At 43.8% G+C, this 25227-nt stretch overlaps 1 protein-coding gene across 3 annotated transcripts in view; it reads left to right on the plus strand.

The window, feature by feature from the left end:
* inpp4b (inositol polyphosphate-4-phosphatase type II B) overlaps positions 1–25227 on the plus strand; it is a 161679-nt gene that overhangs the window by 88663 nt on the left and 47789 nt on the right. For all 3 annotated transcript variants that reach the window (XM_066679299.1, XM_066679298.1, XM_066679297.1), the window contains exons 8-9: positions 4911–5019; positions 20682–20865. In XM_066679299.1, the coding sequence (XP_066535396.1) occupies positions 4911–5019; positions 20682–20865 (293 nt within the window). The remainder of the gene's footprint in view (positions 1–4910; positions 5020–20681; positions 20866–25227) is intronic.

Below are 25227 nucleotides of genomic sequence, written 5' to 3' on the forward strand. Positions count from 1 at the left end.
GTGTGGTGTGTTCTCCCTGTGTCTGCGTGAGTTTCCTCCGGGTGACTGTCTGTGAGGAGTGTGGTGTGTTCTCCCAGTGACCGCGTGGGTTTCCTCCGGGTGACTGTCTGTGAGGAGTGTGGTGTGTTCTCCCAGTGTCCGCGTGGGTTTCCTCCGGGTGACTGTCTGTGAGGAGTGTGGTGTGTTCTCCCAGTGTCCGCGTGGGTTTCCTCCAGGTGACTGTCTGTGAGGAGTGTGGTGTGTTCTCCCAGTGTCTGCGTGGGTTTCCTCAGGGTGACTGTCTGTGAGGAGTGTGCTGTGTTCTCCCCGTGTCTGCGTGGGTTTCCTCCAGGTGACTGTCTGTGAGGAGTGTGGTGTGTTCTCCCTGTGTCTGCGTGGGTTTCCTCCAGGTGACTGTCTGTGAGGAGTGTGGTGTGTTCTCCCTGTGTCTGCGTGGGTTTCCTCCAGGTGACTGTCTGTGAGGAGTGTGGTGTGTTCTCCCTGTGTCTGTGTGGGTTTCCTCCGGGTGACTGTCTTTGCGGAGTGTGCTGTGTTCTCCCTGTGTCTGCGTGGGTTTCCTCCAGGTGACTGTCTGTAAGGAGTGTGGTGTGTTCTCCCTGTGTCTGTGTGGGTTTCCTCCAGGTGACTGTCTGTGAGGAGTGTGGTGTGTTCTCCCTGTGTCTGCGTGGGTTTCCTCCAGGTGACTGTCTGTGAGGAGTGTGGTGTGTTCTCCCTGTGTCTGCGTGGGTTTCCTCCAGGTGACTGTCTGTAAGGAGTGTGGTGTGTTCTCCCTGTGTCTGCGTGAGTTTCCTCTGGGTGACTGTCTGTGAGGAGTGTGGTGTGTTCTCCCAGTGACCGCGTGGGTTTCCTCCGGGTGACTGTCTGTGAGGAGTGTGGTGTGTTCTCCCAGTGTCCGCGTGGGTTTCCTCCGGGTGCTCCGATTTCCTTGCACGGTCCAAGAACACACGTTGATAGGTGGATTGGCGACCCAAAAGTCTCCCTAGTGGTGAATGTGTGTGTGTGTGTTGCCCTGTGAAGGACTGGCGCCCCTCCACCACGACCCTGAACTGGATAAGCGCTTACAGATAATGAATAAATGAATGAACAAACGAATATGCAGAGGACACTGTGACAGCTACAGACACCAAAACTAGTGGGTAGGTGTAGTTTGTGTGCATCTCAGCAGACAACAAAAATGACACTGATTGGTCAATGGGGGGGCGCTCTAATTTAGCTAAATGCTTTTTCATTCTTATCTCCTACCATGTGAGACGTAAAGATGAAATTTTATCCCTGATTCCTTGGGTCAAGAGAAGCTATTTGCAATTTGGACCATTTAGCTCCGCCCACTTCAAATTTTTGCTATTTATTTCACTTGTAATTTTAGTAAAATATTCGCATACCAAAAAGCTTTGAATGAGCAGAAATGACCGGGTCAGTTTCCAGTTTTCTCTTGTGTGGTGAAACAGATGGGCTGGTCTTTATTTTCTCAGCTTCACTTTTGAACATGCTCCATGCAGATATGGCACAGAGGTGTTCCATGTTTCTTTCATGTGCCTTTTCTGAGCACGGCGAGTGTTTATCTCACTGAAACTGTGCCTGCGCTTGTTCAGTCAGAGCCATGTGACTTCAGCGAGCAGGGGAAAGTGAAAGTGTGTCGAGACACCTTTTTATTCCTCCTTTGGCCAGAATACATGTATTCCATCTTGTTTAACCCAACCAGGCTTTCTGGTTAACTATGAATAATTCCAGCTCCTCGCTGCTTGTGTCCTATTCCTCTCCTGGGCCCTTCCTTTCTCGTGTTCGATTTATGGACGCAGGGAAAATCTGAGCAAATTAGCTCCAAATTGGGCCATGCGTGACTTATGCTCCTGACCTGCCGCAGTATTTCACGCTGCGGCTGCACTGTTGTGAGGCGACCAATTAGATCACTCTCAGGGGGCTAGGGGACCAGTAGGGGGTTTAGCATGGTGAGAGAGAGCGCCGTGGTCATTAGTGTAGCCTGAAAGTGGCCGAGGATCCGCTCGTGTGGCCAGTGTAGAGCTCTGGGGTGCTAGGCCCGGCCGAGAGCCTGCTCATTAATTGCTGTCAAACGTGTCCCGGAGCTAACTTCCTGTTGCATCCGCAGGCGAGCTCATTACACAACCTTACATTAAGCCCGCCGCTAGCACACTTCAGCATTGCCGCTCGACCCCTTTGCTTCACACCCAAATAACAGCAGGCAGCTCACGGCCGGCTTAGCACCGAGAGGTCCGGGGTCATATTAGTCAGATATTATTCTCAGAATAGCAGCGCTCAGAATAACCAGGTTTAGCCTCGAAGGACCCTGAGATTAATCATGTGAAAGTAGGGATCTACGAAATACAATCTGAAGGCTGTAATTCAGCTGTCAGCTTTGGAACGATTAGAATGGTGGTAGGCCAAAATAAATTTCTCAATGCCAACTCATCCTAACAATATCAGATGGCGAGAGACCAAGCTGAAATCTCCACAGCACCAGCCTTTCAGTAAAGGTGACATATTATACCACTTCATCTACAAGTGAACACAGTTCTGTGGTCTTAATGGAATGTATGTGATATGCTGTGGTCAAAATACCACTAGGACAAAACACCACAGCACTTCTGCCTTAACAGCACGGTTCAGAACGTCCGGCTTCAGCACCTGTTCCTTTAAATGATAATGAGCCACACACCGTTCACCTGGACAGAAAGCACAGCAGGAGCGAGGAGAAGCTGTTTTTTAGCCATTTTTGCTCTGTTCTCTTTTTTCTCAGTTTTTACTCAATACTCCTTTCTCCACACTCATTATTGTTCAGTCTAATCTTAATTCGGCACTTTACGTAAGGTACAGCACAAAAGCAGACCACAAAAAAACACAGTTTGGTCGTGTTCCACAGTTTAAGGGTTGGTGGGCTCCAGATCTCAACGTTAATTTGCATTTGCACAGAACAAGTAATACTTTCATAAAACGTCCCCCTTTAATTGTCTGAAGCGAAAAGTGCTCAAGGCTCTTTACGCATAACAGCTGCAGGGTGAATCCTTTATTCTCCAAATAAACACATTTGCTTTTGTGGACAATGTAGTAGCCTCTTTCCTAAGCAGATTACAGCGTTATAGCATGAAGCCTGTACAATAGAATTGTTTAGCGTGTTCCTTTTTCATGTTCTTAGCTATAACACTTGCACCTGTCCTGCATTCTTGCCGCCAAACTCAGCTGAGCTCTCAGTCAAACAGAGAAACGCTAGCCAAAAGCTACTTAGCCTGCTACTTAAAGGATTAGCTTAGCAATTTGGCAATTAAACCCATTTCTTCCTTTTTCAAAGTCACATGAGTTCGTTATCTGGGTCTCAGCAGCGAGATAAATGCATTTTGTTTTTAAAAAAAGGAAAAATACAATCTGTATGTCTTTCATTTCCATGAAATTGTGGCCATTGGGCTGTGTTTTTCCACACTTGGATTAGCCCTGGTTTCCATAGAATACAGGACTCAGAACTGCAGGCGCCAAGAGCCCAGCTGTGATAACTGATCTACAGTGATCAAACTACAGCTTATCATGGCAAACACAGCCCACATCTAATTATTACAGCCCATGTTCATCCATTAGCTTTCATCCATTCATCAATAGGTTGGTCGAGATTTTCGTGTTTGCTGTGTTGGTGCTGTGGTAGGAACGGGTAATTCATTGTCTGAAACCTCTTATCCAGCTCAGGTTCGCGGTGGGTCCGGAGCCTACCCAGATTCATTGGGCGCAAGGCAGGAACACACCCTGGAGGGGGCGCCGGTTCGTCACAGGGCGACACTCATACATTCACACCTACGGACACTTTTGTGTCACCAATCCACCTACCAACATGTGTTTTAGACCATGGGAGGAAACCGGAGCACCCGGAAGAAACCCACGCAGACACAGGGAGAACACACCTCACAACTCCTCACAGACAGTCACAAGGAGCGGGACTTGAACCCAAAACCCCCAGGTCCCTGGTGCTGTGTGACAGCGACGCTTCCTGCCGTTTCTGAACCATGTGTTGTCTTTTTAAGAACTAAGAAATGAACTTGTGGTTTGGATTTGACATCGATAGCATGTGTAGAATTATCTAATATACACATAAGATTGTGTTTTAGTTATTTATATGATATCGTATAATCATAGCTATTAATATCATTATAATCTGATCTCCACTCGAGAAAGAAACAAGGGTGGGGAATGAGCCATAGACCAGTGGTTGCCAGAAACCATGAGTGCCTGCAGAACAGCAATTTGGGCTCAAGGTATGTAGTTTTAGCCTGGATACGAGTAAGGGGTGTTATTAGTGGTGTATTAAGAATAGTTTTCAAAAGCAGCCTCCTGGAGGACTTCAGTGATGAGGCACTCATAGAATGTCTCCTCAAGATCCTCAAGTTCATGCTGATTTTTTTTTGTTTTCAACAAATCAACTTTGTGAACTTACTTTTCACTTGCTGTCCATTTTCTCCAACCTCTGGGCAGATGCAGTTGTATAGAGCTAATGCTATTCACGTTACCTGTTACTGGTTTTAATGTGGTGGCTGTGTTTTGTTTAACAGTTCAGCAACATTCCAGAGATTACAGGATCACAGCAGGTGAAGTCAGAGTACTCAAAGACAATTGACACTTTAGCTCAGCAACCACAAGAGACAGCTTAGCGCAGACAGACAGTTAGCCTTTGTAATTATTATCCACTGAGCGCACTTCTAAGACCTGGGAGAAGAGCCTGCAAACTTTTAGCGTTATTAATAAATGTGAAAAGGCATTTGGGGCCGTGGTGTTTGTCTGCAGTAGATAATCTCCTCCGACGTTTAATCCGCTTTTGAAATTCAGTGCATGTCCGCTGGGGAGGTGAAAAGGTCCATTGACTGCACACTGATAGGTGTGTGTGTGTGTGTCTGTGTGTTATGTCATGTCTGCAGACTCCTTCTATGACGTGATCACAGTCGGAGCCCCAGCTGCCCACTTTCAGGGCTTCAAGAATGGAGGCCTCCAGAAGCTCCTCAGCAGATACGAAGCAGAGAAGAAGAGGTGAGTGATTGGACATTGTCTCTGAAGGTCACGTAGACTACTGACGACATGGCATTCATTTAACAAGTTAACAAATATAATGGAATTGAATGAACACATGTGAATGGGTGAGAGCACTCATTCTCTCATTCAGTTCAAATCACATTGACCCTGGACACCAATGAACTAGGAGGAGAATATTCTAAAGCAAAGTAAATGAGTCGCTCAGGGTCAGAAGTGTCCGAGTCCCCTTACTGATAGAAAAACAGGTAATCTTCCCTTAAACAAACAAAACAATCACTCTGGTTTTTCACAGAAGGAAAGAAACAATTGGACTGAGGTAAACTAGATTGTGGGGGATGATTGAGCGCCGACGGCAAATCCACGGTCACGACTCGCACTGATGTAATTTTGACACGGACCCAGGATGTAAATCCTGTTCTGTAAAGCTGTGTATTAATATTTCCTAAGAACTATTTATCTCTTTGACAGGTCAAAACCATCTCATGTTTTAGGACACCTGTGTGTGCTGACAGTTGAAAGCCACCATTTGGTGTGGCATTTGTGTTAAATCACTTTGAAAATGACACCTTCTGGCTCATTAAAAAAAAAATCTAAGGGCATTATTACACTAGATTTTAAAAGGGGAGCTCTACTTTAAAATCAGTGGCTCACTTTTTACGCATTCAGAAACCGCTCTGATGTCAGTGGCAGGACATGGATTCCACCCTCTGCTGGCTGTAGTACTTATTTTTTAAACAGAATCTACCATTCATTCATTCATTCATTATCTGTAAGCGCTTATCCAATTCAGGGTCGCGGTGGGTCCAAAGCCTACCTGGAATTCCAGGCAGGAATACACCCTGGAGGGGGCGCCAGTAATTCACAGGGCAACACATACAGTCACACATTCACTCACACACTCACACCTACAGACACTTTGAGTCGCCAATCCACCTACCAACGTGTGTTTTTGGACTGTGGGAGGAAACCGGAGCACCCGGAGGAAACCCACGCAGACACAGGGAGAACACACCACACTCCTCACAGACAGTCACCCGGAGGAAACCCACACAGACACAGGGAGAACACACCACACTCCTCACAGACAGTCACCCGGAGGAAACCCACGCAGACACAGGGAGAACACACCACACTCCTCACAGACAGTCACCTGGAGGAAACCCACGCAGACACAGGGAGAACACACCACACTCCTCACAGACAGTCACCCGGAGGAAACCCACGCAGACACAGGGAGAACACACCACACTCCTCACAGACAGTCACCCGGAGGAAACCCACGCAGACACAGGGAGAACACACCACACTCCTCAGAGACAGTCACCCAGAGGAAACCCACGCAGACACAGGGAGAACACACCACACTCCTCACAGACAGTCACCCGGAGGAAACCCACGCAGACACAGGGAGAACACACCACACTCCTCACAGACAGTCAACCGGAGGAAACCCACGCAGACACACGGAGAACACACCACACTCCTCACAGACAGTCACCTGGAGGAAACCCACGCAGACACTGGGAGAACACACCACACTCCTCACAGACAGTCACCTGGAGGAAACCCACGCAGACACAGGGAGAACACACCACACTCCTCACAGACAGTCACCTAGAGGAAACCCACGCAGACACAGGGAGAACACACCACACTCCTCACAGACAGTCACCTGGAGGAAACCCACGCAGACACAGGGAGAACACACCACACTCCTCACAGACAGTCACCTAGAGGAAACCCACGCAGACACAGGGAGAACACACCACACTCCTCAGAGACAGTCACCCGGAGGAAACCCACGCAGACACAGGGAGAACACACCACACTCCTCACAGACAGTCACCAAAGTCTATAAAGCTGGATTCTTCTGGACTGTGGCAGTGGTCAGTAACACCCAAATACCCACCTTATAGAAGATATATTCTCTAGGAGAGCAGAATGATTTTTGTAAATGTATTTGTTTGGACTTTACCCAAGTTCCACATCCAAATGGAGTCTATTTTTCAGCTTCTTCGCTTAACCTTTAAATGTGGAGCATGGTCTCATATCTGCATCGTGACCTTTCTTGTCAAAAACACAGTGTGCTGATATTATCTTTATGGATTTTGGCCAAGAAATCACTCTAATTTTGGTGTGGAGCTGATGTCATGTTGCCCTCTGAAAAATGCTGGGCATTAAGATGGCACCGAGGGCACCCTCCTGCCCCAGAACCATCCATCAACCTGTTGGCGAAGTGGTGTCAGAGTAGCATCCTGAGCTCGGGCGAGCTATCCTGACCATCAGTGCGCTGCTCTTCATTACAGAGTGTAATTGGTGTTTACTTTAGTGAGACTGAGACGCAGTGGCTGCTCCAGAGCGGTTGCCATGGTGCTGTCCAGTGCGGAGGCTACCGCTCGACTGAGAAAGGACACTATTTATCACCTGGAGGTTTAACGAAGTCTCCATCGTCTCCCACATCTTCAACCTGGGATTTTCTTTCTTTATCTTTCTGTATCAATCACTCTCTATTTCGTTTTATTTATCTCTCTCTCTCTCTGTTTGTCCCCATATTTTATACTGTTACACTCTTTGTCCTTCCTTTTTTATTTTATTTCTTTCCTCACATTTACAGGTTCATCTCTGGTTTCATTATTTTTCTCTCTTTCCTCCTTCTTCCCTTTAGTTTCTCATTTCCTTTCTCTTGTTTCTTTTTTTCTATCTGTCCCTCTCCCTAGCCCCCTCCAACCCCACCCTCTATCTGTGTGTGTGTGTGTGTGTGTGTGTGTGTGGAACAACTGTCTGGTTTTAGTCTCATTGCCGTGGCTGTGGAGTCTGTATTGACATGCTGCGTGGCTCTTGATTGAATCCACACTCTGTGATTCAATTACTGATTCCCCGTCTGCTACTGTCTCTCTTTCCCTCTCTCCTCCACTCCCTCCTTCCCTCCCTCAGTCCCTGACATCAGAGACATTTAATTAGACATTCCCCATCTCTCCATCCCTGCTGCCCACCACTTGCTAAAACCAGTGGAGGTGACCAGCAGCAGAGTGGTCCTTTTACAGCTGTAATAAGCCCAGTACTGGAATCAGTTAGCTTCCTAGCTTCTCCAATTAAAGCAGTTTTGAGAGATCAGATTTACAGCTTCCTTCTTTACTCTGAAGGTAGTTTGATTAGGACAGTCATCTGCGATGTTTGCAATGTTCTTTCATTTTGTGCTGAGGTGTAGTGGAAGTAGTATGCACACATTGCTGTGGCATTTGCACTACATAGCGGAGTCAATGATAATTCATTATTATTTAATTAATAATTAATTATTTAATTCATTTTGCTAAGCTCCATGTCTGGGAGCCATTAACTAATATGTAGTGTCCGTACCTGTCTTAATTTTAACTTAGACAAATAGGTCATCTTCACATATTATACAGCAAAAGTAGCTAGAATTAACTATTATTAATGAATTATGCTCATTGACCCGCCGTGGGTTCTTGACTCTGAAATGGAATCTGAACTAGAAGTTAAAATTCCATACGAGAAAGGTGCACACACAAACAAATAACCAAGGATTGGTTTTATCACACAACTGGTTTATTAATAATAATATCAAATAATGAATATTGATTAGACATTCATATAATAAAATGGATTACAGCAATATATGAGGGAACAGGGAGATTAATATGTGAGGGAATTTCTCTATGATAATTATTGTCCTAAGTTCTAAGAAAGGTTATTGTTTATCCCAGCAAACTTTCAGTACCAACCCATGAGCCATGAGAGACATGAAACCATGTGACCTTACGTATCCGGAGATGAATGGGGAGCATGACGCTGACGGTGCCTTCCGGCACGACTTCCTGGAGAATTGCAGACGCGGGCCTTGTAGGTTGCAACCGCGGGCGTTCATTTTCTCCCGAGGCTTTCAGACGCAACCGTCGGAGCTGGTGGTGTTCTGAAGGTCTCTGTGGGGATTCTTCGTCGTCGCTGATCTGCTGCCTTGTGTGAGAGAGAGAGAGGCACGTCCATGCAGGTCTCTCCGGTGCAGGTTTCCACATCTCAGAAGGTCATTCTGAGGGTGCGTGCAGCAGTCCTCTTCGTGGCGTTGTCGTCGTTTGGAGGGTCAGAGGTCTAAGGTTGCCTTCATGCTCTGGGTGTGGCGTTGAAATTTTGCTAGCGTTAAACTATAGCTCTTCTTAATCTGTAGTTTCTATCTGGACCACGCTTTAAAGGTCCAAGACTGTTTAAGAAAGCCATGAGTCTGACGCCTGCAGAGTCATTTCCAAAACTCAGGTCATTTTACTCTTTTAGCCTTGAAAAAGCTAAAAGAGACAACGCCCCAAGTGTCTGGAGCCTTCAAGTGAAGAGTCGAACATCGGAGAAAAAGGGGCAGAAGCCCAAAAAGTTCGAAAAACATTACAAAGCTCAAATGCTGGAAAAAGCTTGTGTCATTTGGCACCACAGGTTTTTAACTAGAGTTTAGAAAACCCGCCCCGAATACCTGATTCGTCCTCAATGAGGGAGAATTGGAGCTTTTCTTGCTCCTGATTGGCTGTTTCCTGTACCTTGGGAGTGGCATCACATAGAATTTATGACACTTGACAAGACAAAGACTTGACCATCCCTGAGTGAATACTTTGCAATATAACAGATTATATGTTAACACAAAGTAATATAATTAAGAAAAAGATAACCATGTTTCTTTATAATTATTAACCAACTAAACACATAGTATGTGACTACCTTGGTTCTACATAAATTCATATAAACAAAAATGACTTTAAACACATGTAAATTAATTCCACCTATTTTGATTGTCAAAACGGGATTAATTTCAAACAGTTGTGCCCATATACAACTTGTTTTCCATGTAAGAACTTTGGGATGTTTGAGTCTTTTAGAGTTAACAGTCTTTAAAAAGGTGTCCTTTAAAGAGGGCATTGTGGGTTTCAATCAAGATTGAGTCGCTGTGTCTCTCTGCATTCTTTCCTTGACCCTGGGGGGCCTTAAGTCATAAAAAAGGGTCTTTGGAGGGGGTTTTACGGGCCTGCTCTGGAGGTTTATCTCACCTTACGATCTTGGTTAGAGATGTCTCTGAAAACTAGCAAAAGCTTGAGTATTTAAAATCACATCTTCAGAAAGTCAAAATTTCTTATTAGAAATTAATACACATTCATCATATCCACTACAGAGGCTTATATTCATTCATTTTAACTTTTTAAACTACTCTGACATCCATTATGTATGTGATATATGGTACAAATTTAGATTCATTAGATGCGAGAGAGTGGAGTGAAATGGCTTGAGAGGGACCACTTGAATGAGGCTTAACATTCAAGAGTAACAACACAGCAGACTAGGGATCAAATCGCGGCTTGACAGTCCTTGGGCAAGACTCCTAACACTGTACGTAACAGAATTAAACTGTGAGCTGCTGTGGATAAAATGCACAAAGCCATAGATATAAATAGTAAATAACATCACTTATGTGTAGTCGAGTGCACTGGGGCAGATGCCAATGCTTTGGGGGTCCCAGAAGTCCCAGAAGGTTGCACCAAGTCCCAGAAGGTTGTAGTTACAGCACTGAGTAGCAAATTATCTAGGTTTGAGGGTGTTATTCTCTGACAGTTACACATTGTGCAGCTGCCGCTTTAATTCACGTGACCTGTGTTCCTGGTGAAAAGTTGGCTGTGAGTTATGGAAAATCTTAGATAAGTTGTCTCTCCCTCTCTGGGGGTTGCTCAGCCAAATTAGGGCCTTGCAGCACTTCGTGTCATGAACTGATATGAAGTGAAGTGTTTAAATCATGCAGAAGAAGGGGCTTAGTTCTCGAAACTCTTTTCGGGCCACCCTGTCCTGTTAGCCCGATGACTCAAGCTGAACTACTACCGCACGCATTCAACCTGAAACTTTGAAGTCCTTCGTGCTGAGATGGGAAGATCAGAAAGGAAGGGTGTTGGGAAATAAGTCAATGAGAGATTGCACAACATAAATCTAATGAGAATATCAAAGCAAGGTTAAGATCACATACTCTGGTCTGGATCCTGGTGCGTTTGCTAATGGAATCAGAAGAAGCAGGAGCATATTTTTTATAATATCATTCAGGCTCTTCATAATGCTAATGAGTGGAGTGGTGCAGGATGTGTACATTAGCTAACAGCACATCTCTTTGATGTTTTATTGACTTTGGCAACTGTGCAGACCCGAGTGTTTGGACGCATTGATCCGTGGCCATGCACTATTTACCGGACGGTGGTTTCTGTAGTATTGCACCATGATGAAGAATGTGTAGCATGTTGTTTTTAGAAAATGTGGAGATCAGTTTTTCTCAGCACCACTGACCATAAATGTGTATTCTACAAAAACAGACTGTAGTCCAGCTGTTGTTTTGCATGTTTAGTTTATCCCCTCAATTCCTGTGCTTCAACTGCCAGGAGGGGGTCCACAGAGACCACCACAGAGCAGGTATTATTTGGATGGTGGATCATTCTCATCACTGTATACCTGCTCTGTGGTGGTCCTATGGTAACTATATGATGAGTGGAGTGGAGTTTTCTTTTTTTGATGTGTTTTATATGTAACAGAGAGAGGGAGATTTAATTTTGTTTAATAACATTTTTGTCCACTTGGTGCACCCTTATTTAATTCAAATACAAATAATATAAATATTCCACACAGCCCCTGGGTTCAATGCCAAAGTTGGGTTACTGTCTGTGTGGAGTTTGATGTGTTCTTCCAGTATCTGCGTGGACTTCCTCCGGGCACTCTGGTTTCCTCCAATAGTCCAAAACCACATGTTGATTTGCTATGCACTTATGCCCAGAGATGTGAGAGTGTGAGTGATTGGGTGAGTGTGTGATAAATTGCCCTGTGATAAATTGGCACCCTGTTGAGACTGTGTTCTTTGCCTTGGGCTTCGGTTGCTCGGTGACACTGATTATGATGTCACAAACAATGACTGAATCAGTGAATGAACGTACATTTCATTTTTGGTGACAACATTTCCACTCTCAGCTCACACCAGACCATCGTAAAAGCCCCAGACTGTGTTCAGGACTGAGTGCAGGTGCAGGGGGTTGGAGGAAGATGGCCAGTTTATATGTAGCGCAGCCCTCTGATAAGAAGTAGCCTGTATTTTCAGGTCCATTGAAGTGAAATCTATTTCTCAGAAAGAGAGATTACACTGTGGACTAATCCGGGCAGATATGGCCATCGCTTTGTTTCATATTTGACTTAGCTAATGACTCACTGTAGCTTAAAGTTTCCAATTTTCTGCCTCACTAGCCAAGAAAGCCTAGACGAGCCTCAAATTCTGGACTAAAATCAAATGGCGCGTCTGTCAGAAATCAAATCCATTTTTAATGCTTTTGTGGTCGGCCACACTGCAGCGCGGTCATTATTATTTTAATGGCTTTGCTTGTTAACATACTGCCCGCGCTCCACTATTTTAGGGGATGTGATTTCCTTCTGTTTAAGAAGAACGGGGTGGGGGCTGCCTAGCTGCGTTTTATTCACTTAGCATACATTCTGGACATTCCATTCTCTAAACCTAATAAGACTTGGACGGAGACTACTTAATACATGTGTGCACACCCCCCGAAAACACACACACTGTTCTCGATCCACTATGTCTTATTCATGCCGGCTTTGTCTGATGAGGGTTTGACCGTCATATTTGATTAAATGCCCAGCGAAAAGCAGACGTTCAATACCACGTTAATTTATCAAAGCGGCGCTGGGCAGACGAGGAGGACGAAAAGGGGGACGAAAAGAAGAGGTTCGGCAGAGGGCACAATGAAAGGGTCGTCATCTTTGTTCTCCAGAGCACAGTGCGAGATGGAAATGAATAGAAAGAAGGACAGGGACCACTCTGCCCATTCGGGATGTCAGAGGTGGATGCTGTAATCTGCCCCCGTCCAGCGCCTCGGCCATGTATTACGCTACTGCTGTGTCTTCAATAAGCTGCGGAGCGAGAAACTAATCAATATCCATATAGAGGCTCCCTGCGGCCCCGTGCCGGCCCCGGCTCAGGCATTTAGCTCTCATTAAGGCCTCTATCAGTGCAGCCGTGAATGCCTGGAAAGCCTTTGATTTCTCTCTTTATTTGCCTTTAATTGAAGCAGGGAGGCATGGCCCGAGTGGACGGACTGGACTAATCTATCTTTTAACAGCCACTTTGAATCATTATGCACTATCCACACACACAGATATGGTTTCCCTCGTCAGATTATGAGAGGGACAGCATGTGGTTTAAAGTCCAGGCTGGAGTGGCACTTTTCCAGTGAGTTCACTGTGGCCACAGGAACTGAGTTTGACCTGGGCACTTTCTCACTATTTTAGCAGAGGTTACTAGACCTGGGCCCAGCACTTTCACGTCATGACAGAGGACCTTGCTAAATGTGATCTGAGGACGTTCTCACCATTGTAGCAGTTGTTTATTTAAAATAATTGCCTAGTACTTTGGAGTTTGTACCAAATGCTTATTTGGATGAATACCTAGAACATAAGTGACTGAGGAAAGAAAGTTTTAGCTAACATTATAACTACAAACTTATTCTGAGGAGGTGGTGCGGTGGTGGTACCGTGTATGACTGTCTGATTTTATACACAGAAACTTAACCAAGCAGAAAGTACTCTGACACCAGCTTTTGGAGTGGGAGTTAGGGGAAAAAATGTAAAAGGCATATTACTTATTGAAAACAGCTGGAAAACACATGCTAATATACTTTGTCATTGAAGCTAAATCATTTTCAGGCTCTTCTCAACATGAATTTGTACATATTTTACTAAAGGTCCGTTCCCAGGATTTGTACAATGTGTAAGATATATATAACTTCCACTTGTAAAATGTTCACTAAATATATTCATGGAAGTTCGTGTCAATTTCTGGCAACCCTATGTGGAAAAATTAGCCTTGAAACTCACCCTTAACTAAAACACTAAATTGAAACCTAATCCTAAACCTTACCTCAAACCTAAACGTAACATATGTCTGTTTAATTCTCTAAACCTAAACCTGACCATAAACCTAAACTATAAGCCCCAGACATTAGAAACACTGCTTTTTATGCGTGTGTGATGCTAATGCTAATAGTAAGCAGCAGGGTTTCTAACTCTTCTTCATGTACATTACAGAGATATTGAGTGTGTTTTCTGATACAGCGCCACCAGTGGACAGGAGCTCAGTGAATGTAAAATAACTAGGAAACACAATGTACAATTGCTAGAAATATCTGGAGTGCTATTTTTAGTCATGTATTCAGTGTTGGTTTTACACTAACAGACTTAAAATAGTAATGCTATTAACACAGTTCCTCTTCAACCTTAGCTGCGCACACTCTACAAGCGTATAGCTCAAGCAGCAGGAAAAACTCTGAAGACCCATTAGCCTGTGGCAGTGTGGCTAGATTTGATGTTGTAGCAGAAGTTCTTGGAGGTTTGAAGAGCTGATTGATTTTCTGCCAATTTGCTGGTTTATTATTTTTATGTTGGTGTGTATTCACAATGCACTCAGATTACTTTCTCTACTCTTCTCAGAGGCTGGAATTAAAACTGCAGTGGCTATTGTGCTAGCACACAGCAGCTAAAGGTCAGCACCAAAGATATAGAATTTGGATCGCTGACCAGTTCTGTACAAGAAGACATGAAAAGGTCTGAGCTACCAGTTGAGACCAGTTCATGTCTTTCTCATAAGAGTCTTCCCTGGAGGTTTTCGATGTGTTAAACATATGTAAGCATTGTTTTTGCATTTCTCTATTTCTTTCTGTCTATGTTTTTGCGCTTTCTATTCAGCTGCTTCCTTTCTGGTTTTCTTGGTATTGCTCCCTCTAGTTCTTCTCATTCTCTTGGTTTCTGCTTCTCTATCTATCTATCTATCTATCTATCTATCTATCTATTGTTGTTTCTTCTCTTTATGAGTGGTGTGTTGAAGACAAAGAAGGTATATCTCTGCAGATATGTCTTGAGTTGTAAATGCATTTTTATTTAAACAGAACAGTCTCTTACGGGCCCTTATGGAGCCCGGAGGGAGTTTCAGCCAATTACAGTCGTCTCATCTCTTCTCTCTTTCTTTCAACTCACATTCCCCTAATATATACGTTTAATTTTCATCCAAATAAGGTAAGGCTCATGGCCCTTAATTACATTATCTCATGCTCTGGGACTGAGAGAGAGTAGAAGGCCCTTTTCTTGAGCACTGGACCAATTAACCCTTAACTTTATTATTTCATCTCTCATGAAGACCGAAGTCTATTGGAGTCTCAGACATTCAGAAACATACGCATATTTGGACAATACAATATACCTCACTATCTGTCTATGCTTTTCTTCCTCTTTCCAGTCTGCTCTGTTTTCTCTTCCAGTTTCTCTTTCATTCGTTCTATCTGATTCTTTCTCTCTCTCTCTCTCTCTCGCTCTCTCTCCTGTTTGTACTCCTCACCATCTCCTTTAGGGCGAGAGACTATAGGAGCTGCAGTGAGTCTCTGTGCAGTTTCAGCTTCATCAGGCAGTGCCGGGAAAGACTTCAGCAGTGGCTTTGCTTCAGTGATTAAGTCTGTGCTGTTCCCCGCTAGACATCAATGGCCAACCGAGAAAAGCTCTTCATTATTTCTTTCTTTCTCTTTTTGTATCTCTCTCTCTCTTTCTCTCTCTCTCTCTCTCTTTCACCCCCCCCCCCAACCCTCATCCTCTATTAATTAGAGGTACACCGGAGACATGAGCTTAATTACACTGTGGGGCCTTGTCGTTTCCCTTTCTCTCTTTACCGTCATCACTCATTCCCACTGATGATTTATGAAGACCCTCAGGAGGCGTTTACCTTTCTGCTGCTTCTTGCCTCGGGCTGAGCTAATGGACGCCGCTACATCCGTTGATATGCTCCGGGTCGTGGGATGGAGGAGTCCTTCTCTGAATGGGGAGCTAATTTACCCTCAGGATTAAACTCCTCCTGCTGTAAAAGATACTAAAAGAAGTCAGTAGTTCTAACAGCACCAGCTTAACTTTCAGATCCTAAACCTGAGAAGCTACATCATCCCCAGTCCCTGCAATGCAACACAACCGTTTAAAGATCAAACAGGGTTAATGTCCTAGATGTGAATTAATCTTAGTCTTAGATTAGATTAAATGTATGTGTCTGTGGTGAATCACCATTGAATATACTTTGAAAGGCTTGGTGTAGGTTTTTGGGTCTGGGAAAGGGGCTTATAGACACAGACGACTGTGATTGGTCAGAAGTCGGACATTGTTTATGTTGAACCCAATAAGTACAGGAAAAGGAACTCCTCTCCTCCACACACAGAGATGTAGACAGCAGCAGATTCATAGCAAGAAATATTCTCAGACATGGGCGCCAGGGATAATAAAAATTTTGAACCAAGGAAAAATACGGACATCTCCCGGATTGCTGGCTGTATATCTGTTACTTTCTTGTTACCTCATGTAAACTATGCTCTGTCCCAAACAACGACCTACTCCACAAGGGGGTGCTGTTGTGTTTCAATGACAGTTTGTGTTCTTGTATAACGATATGTGGTCATTAGCAAAGTGAATATTCTATTTGCTTGTGAATCATAGTAATGCAAAGTACCACTCGGAAGTATCAAAAGCTGCTTGAGTGTTAGAATGCCCCCTCTAGTGGAGAATCTTCATCCTGCTAAATGTGAGTTACAAGCCAAGCCCATTTCTACACCATATACCCAAAGGTAGTCAGTAGTTCAGCTAGCAGGTGGACGTTGACTTAGAAAGTTTGATGAAGTTTTAAGGATAATTGAATGAGGCCAAGCTTGGGAATTCATTTCTGTGTCTCCAGTCTTTCTCTTTCATGCCTCAGATTGTTTGGATATCTCAATTCTGCTGAAAAATGCACTAAGAGTCCCTGATGAATAGATTCTGCTTCGCCAGTGGCCTCAGGTGTTGTGTCCACTCTGTCATTAGTCACATCCCCAAGCCTGGGGCTCTGGCGGCATTTTGGTCACATAATTTTTTTTCTTGTAGCTGAATCACCAGCTAATAAGGCTTTTCACTGAAGCGGTGCTGGGGCATTTGTGCCCAGCAGATGGAGCTAGTGGTCTGAAGCAATAGGCTTCATGCATTTTTCAAAAGCTCAGCTGAAACTGGAGTGAGGGGCCATTTTCTAGCTAATGAATACACAAGCTTTGCCGGCAGTGACATTCCACATATGAGGTCCCTTTTTATAGCCTTCTTGTCTGAGAGGGATAAATACATGGCCAGGCTATTTTAGGCCGGCAGGCCTCCACAAATCTTATATTACTTCATCCAATTTTGCATGTGTTGTCATTAGAATAAGTAATATGTTGCAAGAGCATTGCTGTTTAATTGGTCAGTGCCATCCCAAAGCTTGAAGCTAACTTTATTTCCAACCTCTAGATTTCCAAAATTCCAACACATCCTGGGTCACTGTAAAAATAGAATATATAAATGATGTATAGTCCATGATATGTTATTCAGATGAGCTGCCCTTTTTAAATTGAGGCCATGGCTCTGTAGCTGTAGGTACTCACTTCTTTATCTCATCCATTTGGGTAGATATCAGTCTGATCTGTTTAAGCAAGACCTTTGATTAGCTCCTAGGCGGAGTTGGTGGCAATCCTCCAGAGAGGCAATTAGCTGAATACGAGGTAGCCAGGGGTTTTCTGGGCTTCAGTTAACTCTGTGTCCAGCCTCTTCACTTCCCATGTGCTCCAGGTCCAGCTCCCTAAATCCGTCTGTAATCTCAGCCATCATGCAATAAGCATTACACTGGCCCACGAGCTGTCGAATAAAAAAAATATTAGGAAATTACAGAGATTTCAAACTGATTTCAAGTTTCTGTGTTATTATTAAAGAAGGCATCAAAGTCATTTTAAAGTGGTTGTCATAGTTTTTCTCTTCTGGGAACCTGGACTGAACTAGTTCACTACAGGAATGGTTCATTTCTGCCCCAGCTCCTCCTGGCTCCACCTCTCGGCAATGACTCTCACCTGCGGCTATTCAAAGGCTCATTAGCAGTTTCTCAATTCAAAGTATATCAAATTCGGACTGCCACAGTTGGTAGTACACACCGCCAAGTTCAACTCCCGACTACAAACCTGGAGGCTATACCTTACATTGTTCCTAACCTGGTCATCAACATCTAGTTGCTGTTTATACCCTGGCTAGGTTGTTAGAAGTCCCATTTTCTCTTTTAATAATGCTGTATTTTCATATCCAATTTTGGGATCTAGTTTATTCACATTCTTTGGACCTTCACCCTTTCACAATTGGGTCTCTCAGATCTTTAGTTATTTAGATGCACATGCAAAATACATTAGCTAGGCAGCTGAGGTGTGTTTGGGTTTCAATGAAGGGAGAACACACTGTCAGTTGCAACGTTGGGAATAGCTTTTACAGAAGGGTTAAAGCGGGAATATCATTTATAAATAGAGTCAGATTTTGACAGAAGTCAGTTGTTAAAAGGCACTTTCATAATAGTCTTAGTCACTGATACCTTAGATACAGTTAAAATAAGTGACTTGGTTAAGTCCTGGATCCTCAGCTGTTCCATCTGTGTGTGGAAGCCTGGGTACTGCTTCCTGTTTGCTGGTGTCTGATGGAGTCTGAGTTCTATTAGAATGCTATCAGCTGCCTGTTAAGCAGAAGCTTAATCTTCACCCTGTTACGCCTCAGGATGGTGCTTCAGGCCTACACAGAACATCTCCACAATGCAGCTCTCCTGCTGCTAGCAGAGCGTAGGATGAAGGTTCCCTTTAATCCTGATCTGACAGCAGTTCTGAGGTTCTTCCTTTTAATATTTAAGGTTCAGATTTGAGCAGAAGAAGCAGGCCCTGGATCACTGAAACTAATGGGCCTCAGAAGGTAGAAGATGCAGCTGAACCAATGTGTCAGTGATGACGAGCAAATTTCATTGAAAAGCACAGCAGTGTAATCCCTTAAACTGCGAGGGGCCTGGCTTCTACACATGAAGTCCTCACTCTCAGAGCTGCAAAACTATTAGTTGCACAGATGTTAGCAAGTAACTTCTTGTAGTTAACAGAGGGGTGTAGAGTAGCCTCAACTCATACGCAAGTAAAAGTAAGTAGACATTTTAAATGCTAGCGTTTAAGGTTTTAATACCTAAGTAAATGGAGATAGATGCTGCCCATTTCTGTAAGTTACTGAATTAATAACTGCCTGTGGTTTAAGTTTACATTCCCCCCAGATTGTGGGGGCAGTGAAGCTAGGCCTGAATTATTCACGTGTAAAGGCACCATACAGTTCACTTGAATCATGTGTCCATCTCAGAAGCGGTGACCCTTGTTGACCCCTTAGCATAAATTTGTCATCTGCTCTGACGAAACATCTCCCTGCTTCCACAGAGCCCGATTTAGCTTTAGTGACACTTTCCAAAACCCAGCTTTGCACGTCCAGGATGATGGATCGTTTCAGGTAGAAACAGTATTAGCCTGCGCTGCTGGAGGTGATGAATAATCTCTGCTGGACTCTTTCACTTTGAGCATGCTGCAGTTCTGCACTGAGGAGCTTTTCAGCGCTTTTTAACGGCGGATCATTTGTGAATTTCCTGCACCGCAGCTGATCGATCGCCTCATCGTCGATAATAACGAGAAGAAGGGATCGCACATACGCCACGGCCTCGTGTAACATATGAATCCTTTATGTAACTTAGGTGATTGATTAGCTATGAAACAAGCTAAAATGAATTTGTGCTCTGCGCTGATACAGGGGAGAAGAGAAAGCCAGCGGGTGTCTATTGATCTGCTGAAATTATAGCAGTTACGATTTGCTGTATCTCTGTATTGATTTCGCTCTGTCCTCCATAGGTCAGCTAAAGTGTAACACAGGATCTTACTCCTCGGTGTGTAGACACTCACAATTGCACTCATTTAGCTTCATTCAGTCCTGAGCTAAACTACACCATGTTTGGAAGTTTATAGGTTTGAGTTGTAAACTGAAGCTTCCTTTAGCGGGATGTAGTAGAGTTATTTTTCTGGCACGCCACCCTGTTCGAGCCACAGGACATGTTTTTTTTTTTTTTGTGATTGGAAACAAGAACCAAAAATAGGGTTTAAAATTGGGTCCTGAAAACAGCTATTTCCATTGGGAATGTTGGAATGATGTTCAAAATCCAATATTTGTTTCTTGAGTTTGAAGGCGAATAGCTAAATATACTAGAGGTCTAATTTATTAAGTCTTAAAACCCATCTTAAGTTAGAATATATACATTTCTTTAGTGGTGCTGCACAAGTGGTGAACAGTGACTGTGTGGATTTGAATTCCAATAAAACAACAATATGAAATACACTACAGTATCTACAGCAATTCCTATTATCACTAGCATCTCGATGGGACTTGTAATAGTGTGTTAGCGCTAAGCTAACACTAAAAGCACTAAGTTAAGCTAAGCTGTAAAACTGTAGCCTTCATGTTCTGTTTCTAAAATCGAGCTAAAATTTGGTTAATCTAAGGCCAGTATTCAGTTAGAGACTTACAGGAGGCATAGAATGATGTCAAAACAACTGGTTGACTCCGCTCTTAGATCATTATCGTAGGAATTTAAGGTGTGAGGTCTTCAGAGAATCTAACCCTCTGTTTTTGGAAATGTCCAGCTTCATGGCGGTCAAACCACACAACATTAGAAAGTCATCATTCCTTTTCATTGATATATTCCCTCTTTCTGTTTTTGTTCACAGCTATAGCACAGCGTACCAGTGCATCTACTACTCTCCGGAGCACACAGCCAAGGCCAGGGAGATCCTGAGCACAGTGGCCCATTTGCAGCCGCTCATCTCTGGTCTCGCTGACCGTCTGCTGGTGGCTGCTCAGCAGCGCTCCAGCCTCGGCCTGCGGGAGGCGCTCAAGAGCCTGGCTGAGAAGGTAAGAGCTGAGGTTCAGCAGAGGCACAAACAAGTGCTGGAAGTACTTTACTGACTTTAAAGTTAATAATTACAGGTTTTATTTACAGTCAGACACAGGTTTAAGTAAAAGTTGTATTGGTTGGTGCAGCAGGTTAGTGTCACAGTCACACAGCTCCAGGGGCCTGGAGGTTGTGGGTTCGATTCCCGCTCCGGGTCTGTGAGGAGTGTGGTGTGTTCTCCCTGTGTCTATGTGGGTTTCCTCCGGGTGACTGTCTGTGAGGAGTGTGGTGTGTTCTCCCTGTGTCTGTGTGGGTTTCCTCCAGGTGACTGTATGTGAGGAGTGTGGTGTGTTCTCCCTGTGTCTATGTGGGTTTCCTCCAGGTGACTGTCTGTGAGGAGTGTGGTATGTTCTCCCTGTGTCTGCATGGGTTTCCTCCGGGTGACTGTCTGTGAGGAGTATGGTGTGTTCTCCCTGTGTCTGTGTGGGTTTCCTCCAGGTGACTGTCTGTGAGGAGTGTGGTGTGTTCTCCCTGTGTCTATGTGGGTTTCCTCCAGGTGACTGTCTGTGAGGAGTGTGGTATGTTCTCCCTGTGTCTGCATGGGTTTCCTCCGGGTGACTGTCTGTGAGGAGTATGGTGTGTTCTCCCTGTGTCTGTGTGGGTTTCCTCCAGGTGACTGTCTGTGAGGAGTGTGGTGTGTTCTCCCTGTGTCTATGTGGGTTTCCTCCAGGTGACTGTCTGTGAGGAGTGTGGTGTGTTCTCCCTGTGTCTGCGTGGGTTTCCTCCGGGTGCTCCGGTTTCCTCCCACAGTCCAAAAACACACGTTGGTAGGTGGATTGGCGACTCAAAAGTGTCCGTAGGTGTGAGTGAATGTGTGAGTGTGTGTGTGTTGCCCTGTGAAGGACTGGTGCCCCCTCCGGGGTGTATTCCCGCCTTGCGCCCAACGATTCCAGGTAGGCTCTGGACCCACCACAACCCTGAATTGGATAAAGGTTACAAACAATGAATGAATGAATTAACTTTGTCTTTGATATTTTACACCTTTAATTTTATCAAGAAAGCATTTATTCATTATAATATAAACAAATTAAGCAACTTTCTTGAGAACATAAATTAACTTACAGTTTTCCACCATCACTATCCGAGTGACAATCAACAGAATATGATCATTAATTTTGGCACTTCAATAAACAAAATGATTTGAATATGGCAGAAGAATACACATATTTCCAATGGTAAGTAATTAGAAAGAAAACTTGAAATAAACTAATTAAAATATGTGAGAAAACACATTGTATCAGGGAGATGCTCTGTATTAGGTGAGGCAAGGCAAGTTTATTTATAGAGCACCGTTCACACAAAAGAAATTCAAATTGCTTTACAGAAAAAACAGTTCAATTAAAAGCATGAATAAAAATCATAAAAGTCAATAAAACAATAAAAAAAATGCAATAAAAGGAAGTACATAAAAAGAGAAAAAGAAAACATGATAAAAATGACTAAAACAATTTAAAATGATGCAATAAAAGAAAAGAACTAAAGTGTCGTTACTGGATAAAAGTGCCGAGGATTTTACACTGAGCTGTAAGCTGCTCAAACAGGAAGGTTTAAAGTCTTGATTTAAAAGTGTCTGTATCTGAATTGCCCTGTCAGAGCAGCAGGTGGAACACTTTGACCCTAAAATGTAGGTTAGCTCATGCTAAAGCAGACAAAGGCCATCACACCAGTGACATGTGACTGTACAAAAACAAAAGAGGAATGTGACAGATGCCATACACTGACACTAACTGTCATGGCTTTCTGATGGATTTCTGACGGCTTGTCAAGCACACAACCGTGTGATGGTATAGTGAAGGATTTGAGTGGAAAGATTTCCCATCTGTCTCCACAGCAGGTGAACGGTGCTCTATACCTGGGTTCTGAACCAGTGGTTTCCTAGTTTTATAACAGTTCAGCCAATAAGGGCCTATAATGTCAACAATGAATATGGTTACCCCAACAGCCAATCCTCACTCCTCACTAACCTGCCATCCAAAGTAATCCATGGCAGAAAGGACTGCAGCTGATTAGTGAATAATGCTGTAACATCTCATTTTCATTCACCAGCATCTTCTGGTGTCATATCAGGACTAAGGAAAGCTGAGTGGCCACACAGGCCTCTGACAAATGGCTATCAACGTGGCTCTTCCTTATGCCAAAACCAACAAAGGCAGGGCGCATGGGGTTGCCAGATTGGATGCTTTGGTGTTTTATCAGCACAATTAATGAATTACATCTGGTGCTGTCAGTGTGCAATCTGCTGCGCAGAGATTGTTTTTTGCCTCGGAGGAATAGCGGCCAATCAGCTGCCTTAATTGGTACATTCTCTCCGTCACTGCTCCTCTCCGCCTTGATTAGAGAGAGCCCACCCAGCCAGCAAAGCTTGATTGAAATCTCACTTTGTCTGTGTGTGTGTGTGTCTGTGTGTAAGAGAGAGAGAAAGAGAGAGAAACAGAGCAATAGCGACAGAATGAAACTTTTGATTGTGTAATTCTGTATCAAAAAAAACCTCCATGTCTGTGTATTTGTCCATCTCTGCTGACCTGTGTGTATGTTTGTGTGTGACGGGGCAGGGGTGGGGGGTGTTGGCAACGCCAATTTGTGTTTATTCTATTTTAGAGGTAGATAATATTAAATATGAGGGCGACATGGTGGTGCAGCAGGTAGTGTCGCAGTCACACAGCTCCAGGGACCTGGAAGTTGTGGGTTCGATTCCCGCTCCGGGTGACTGTCTGTGAGGAGTGTTGTGTTCTCCCTGTGTCTGTGTGGGTTTCCTCCGGGTGACTGTCTGTGAGGAGTGTGGTGTGTTCTCCCTGTGTCTGTGTGGGTTTCCTCCGGGTGACTGTCTGTGAGGAGTGTGGTGTGTTCTCCCTGTGTCTGTGTGGGTTTCCTCCGGGTGCTCCGGTTTCCTCCCACAGTCCAAAAACACACGTTGGTAGGTGGATTGGCGACTCAAAAGTGTCCGTAGGTGTGAGTGAATATGTGTGTGTCTGTGTTGCCCTGTGAAGGACTGGCGCCCCCTCCAGGGTGTATTCCTGTCTTGCGCCCAATGATTCCAGGTAGGCTCTGGACCCACCGCGACCCTGAACTGGATAAGGGTTACAGATAATGAATGAATGAATGAATGAATAATATTAAATATGATAATATAATCAACATAAATAACATCCTAATATATTTAATATTGTATTTTATCATAGTAAAAAATAATATAATTTTATTTACTTTCCTTTACAGTTTCTCTTGCTGTATTGTTTAATGTTTAAAGAACGTGTAAATAAGATTTTGAAAAAGAAAACAGCAAAACCTGGGCATATTCAGACTGGTTTTGTACAAGGTTGAAAAAAGGTTAATAAAGCTTGTATAATAACTTACCTCAGGGGGAAATAATTTTGTTTGCAACCTGGTTCATTAGCTACAAGACCATTTTAGCCTGAAACTGACATTATTCTTAATAGAACATGTTGACTATCACCGTTAAGAGTTTCCGTCCTAATTACACTACAGTATACAGTAAGAGCCACAAGTGGCAATTATCGGGGTCAATGCATTTATGGAACTTTAGAGTTTTACATTGACCTCCACTTATGATGGTGTATGAGCGGCCTTAAGAGAAGTTTTATCAGACTTTCTATCTTTAAATTAGTGGAAATTCTGAAAACAACTATTTTATTTTTACAATTATATATGCTCATATTTGGGGTCTTGGAGCGCACAACCCTGCTAAAGTTTCACCATTTTTCCCTCCATGGGACATTTTTAGCATTAGCATTAGCAAGACTGAGAAAAGATTTAGGTGGCTGTGTGACAGTTTGCCTAATTGCAAGAACATGAGCTATAAATCACAAGTTAAGATACTAATAGAAAATAATAGGCCCATTTAATTAGCTGTAGTGTGGTGCAGTAGCTTTGATCACAATTTAATTCTGTTTTATTACAGCAATGAGTCTGATCAAAATGTATTAAGCCGAGTGAAATGTTATTATACGTGCTTTGAAAATGTCATGATGCTACCCATGGGCAATGAGCTGATACACAGGTTTATGTGTGCAGCGTTAGGTCAGAGAACCTGCACACACAGAATTACTCTCTATGCCCAAGTGTCTTAGTCATCCCTACAGAGAAGACGTGAGCCGTGAAGTCTGCAGCACAAACTGCAAACTCGTATTTCTTACTGTTCAGCCATTCAGCAGAGTTGCGAAGGTTAAGGAGTTTGGATCTTCCCTGCTGCCCATGTACAGGCCGTGCCAACAGCCAATCCAAGATCATCCAAGGACACGCATTCACCATAATGCATTATCACGGATCAGAAATTAGACCAGCCTGGCCACAGCACAGCTCAG

The sequence above is a fragment of the Hoplias malabaricus genome, chromosome 8 (genome assembly GCF_029633855.1).
Source record: "Hoplias malabaricus isolate fHopMal1 chromosome 8, fHopMal1.hap1, whole genome shotgun sequence".
NCBI lineage: Eukaryota > Metazoa > Chordata > Actinopteri > Characiformes > Erythrinidae > Hoplias > Hoplias malabaricus.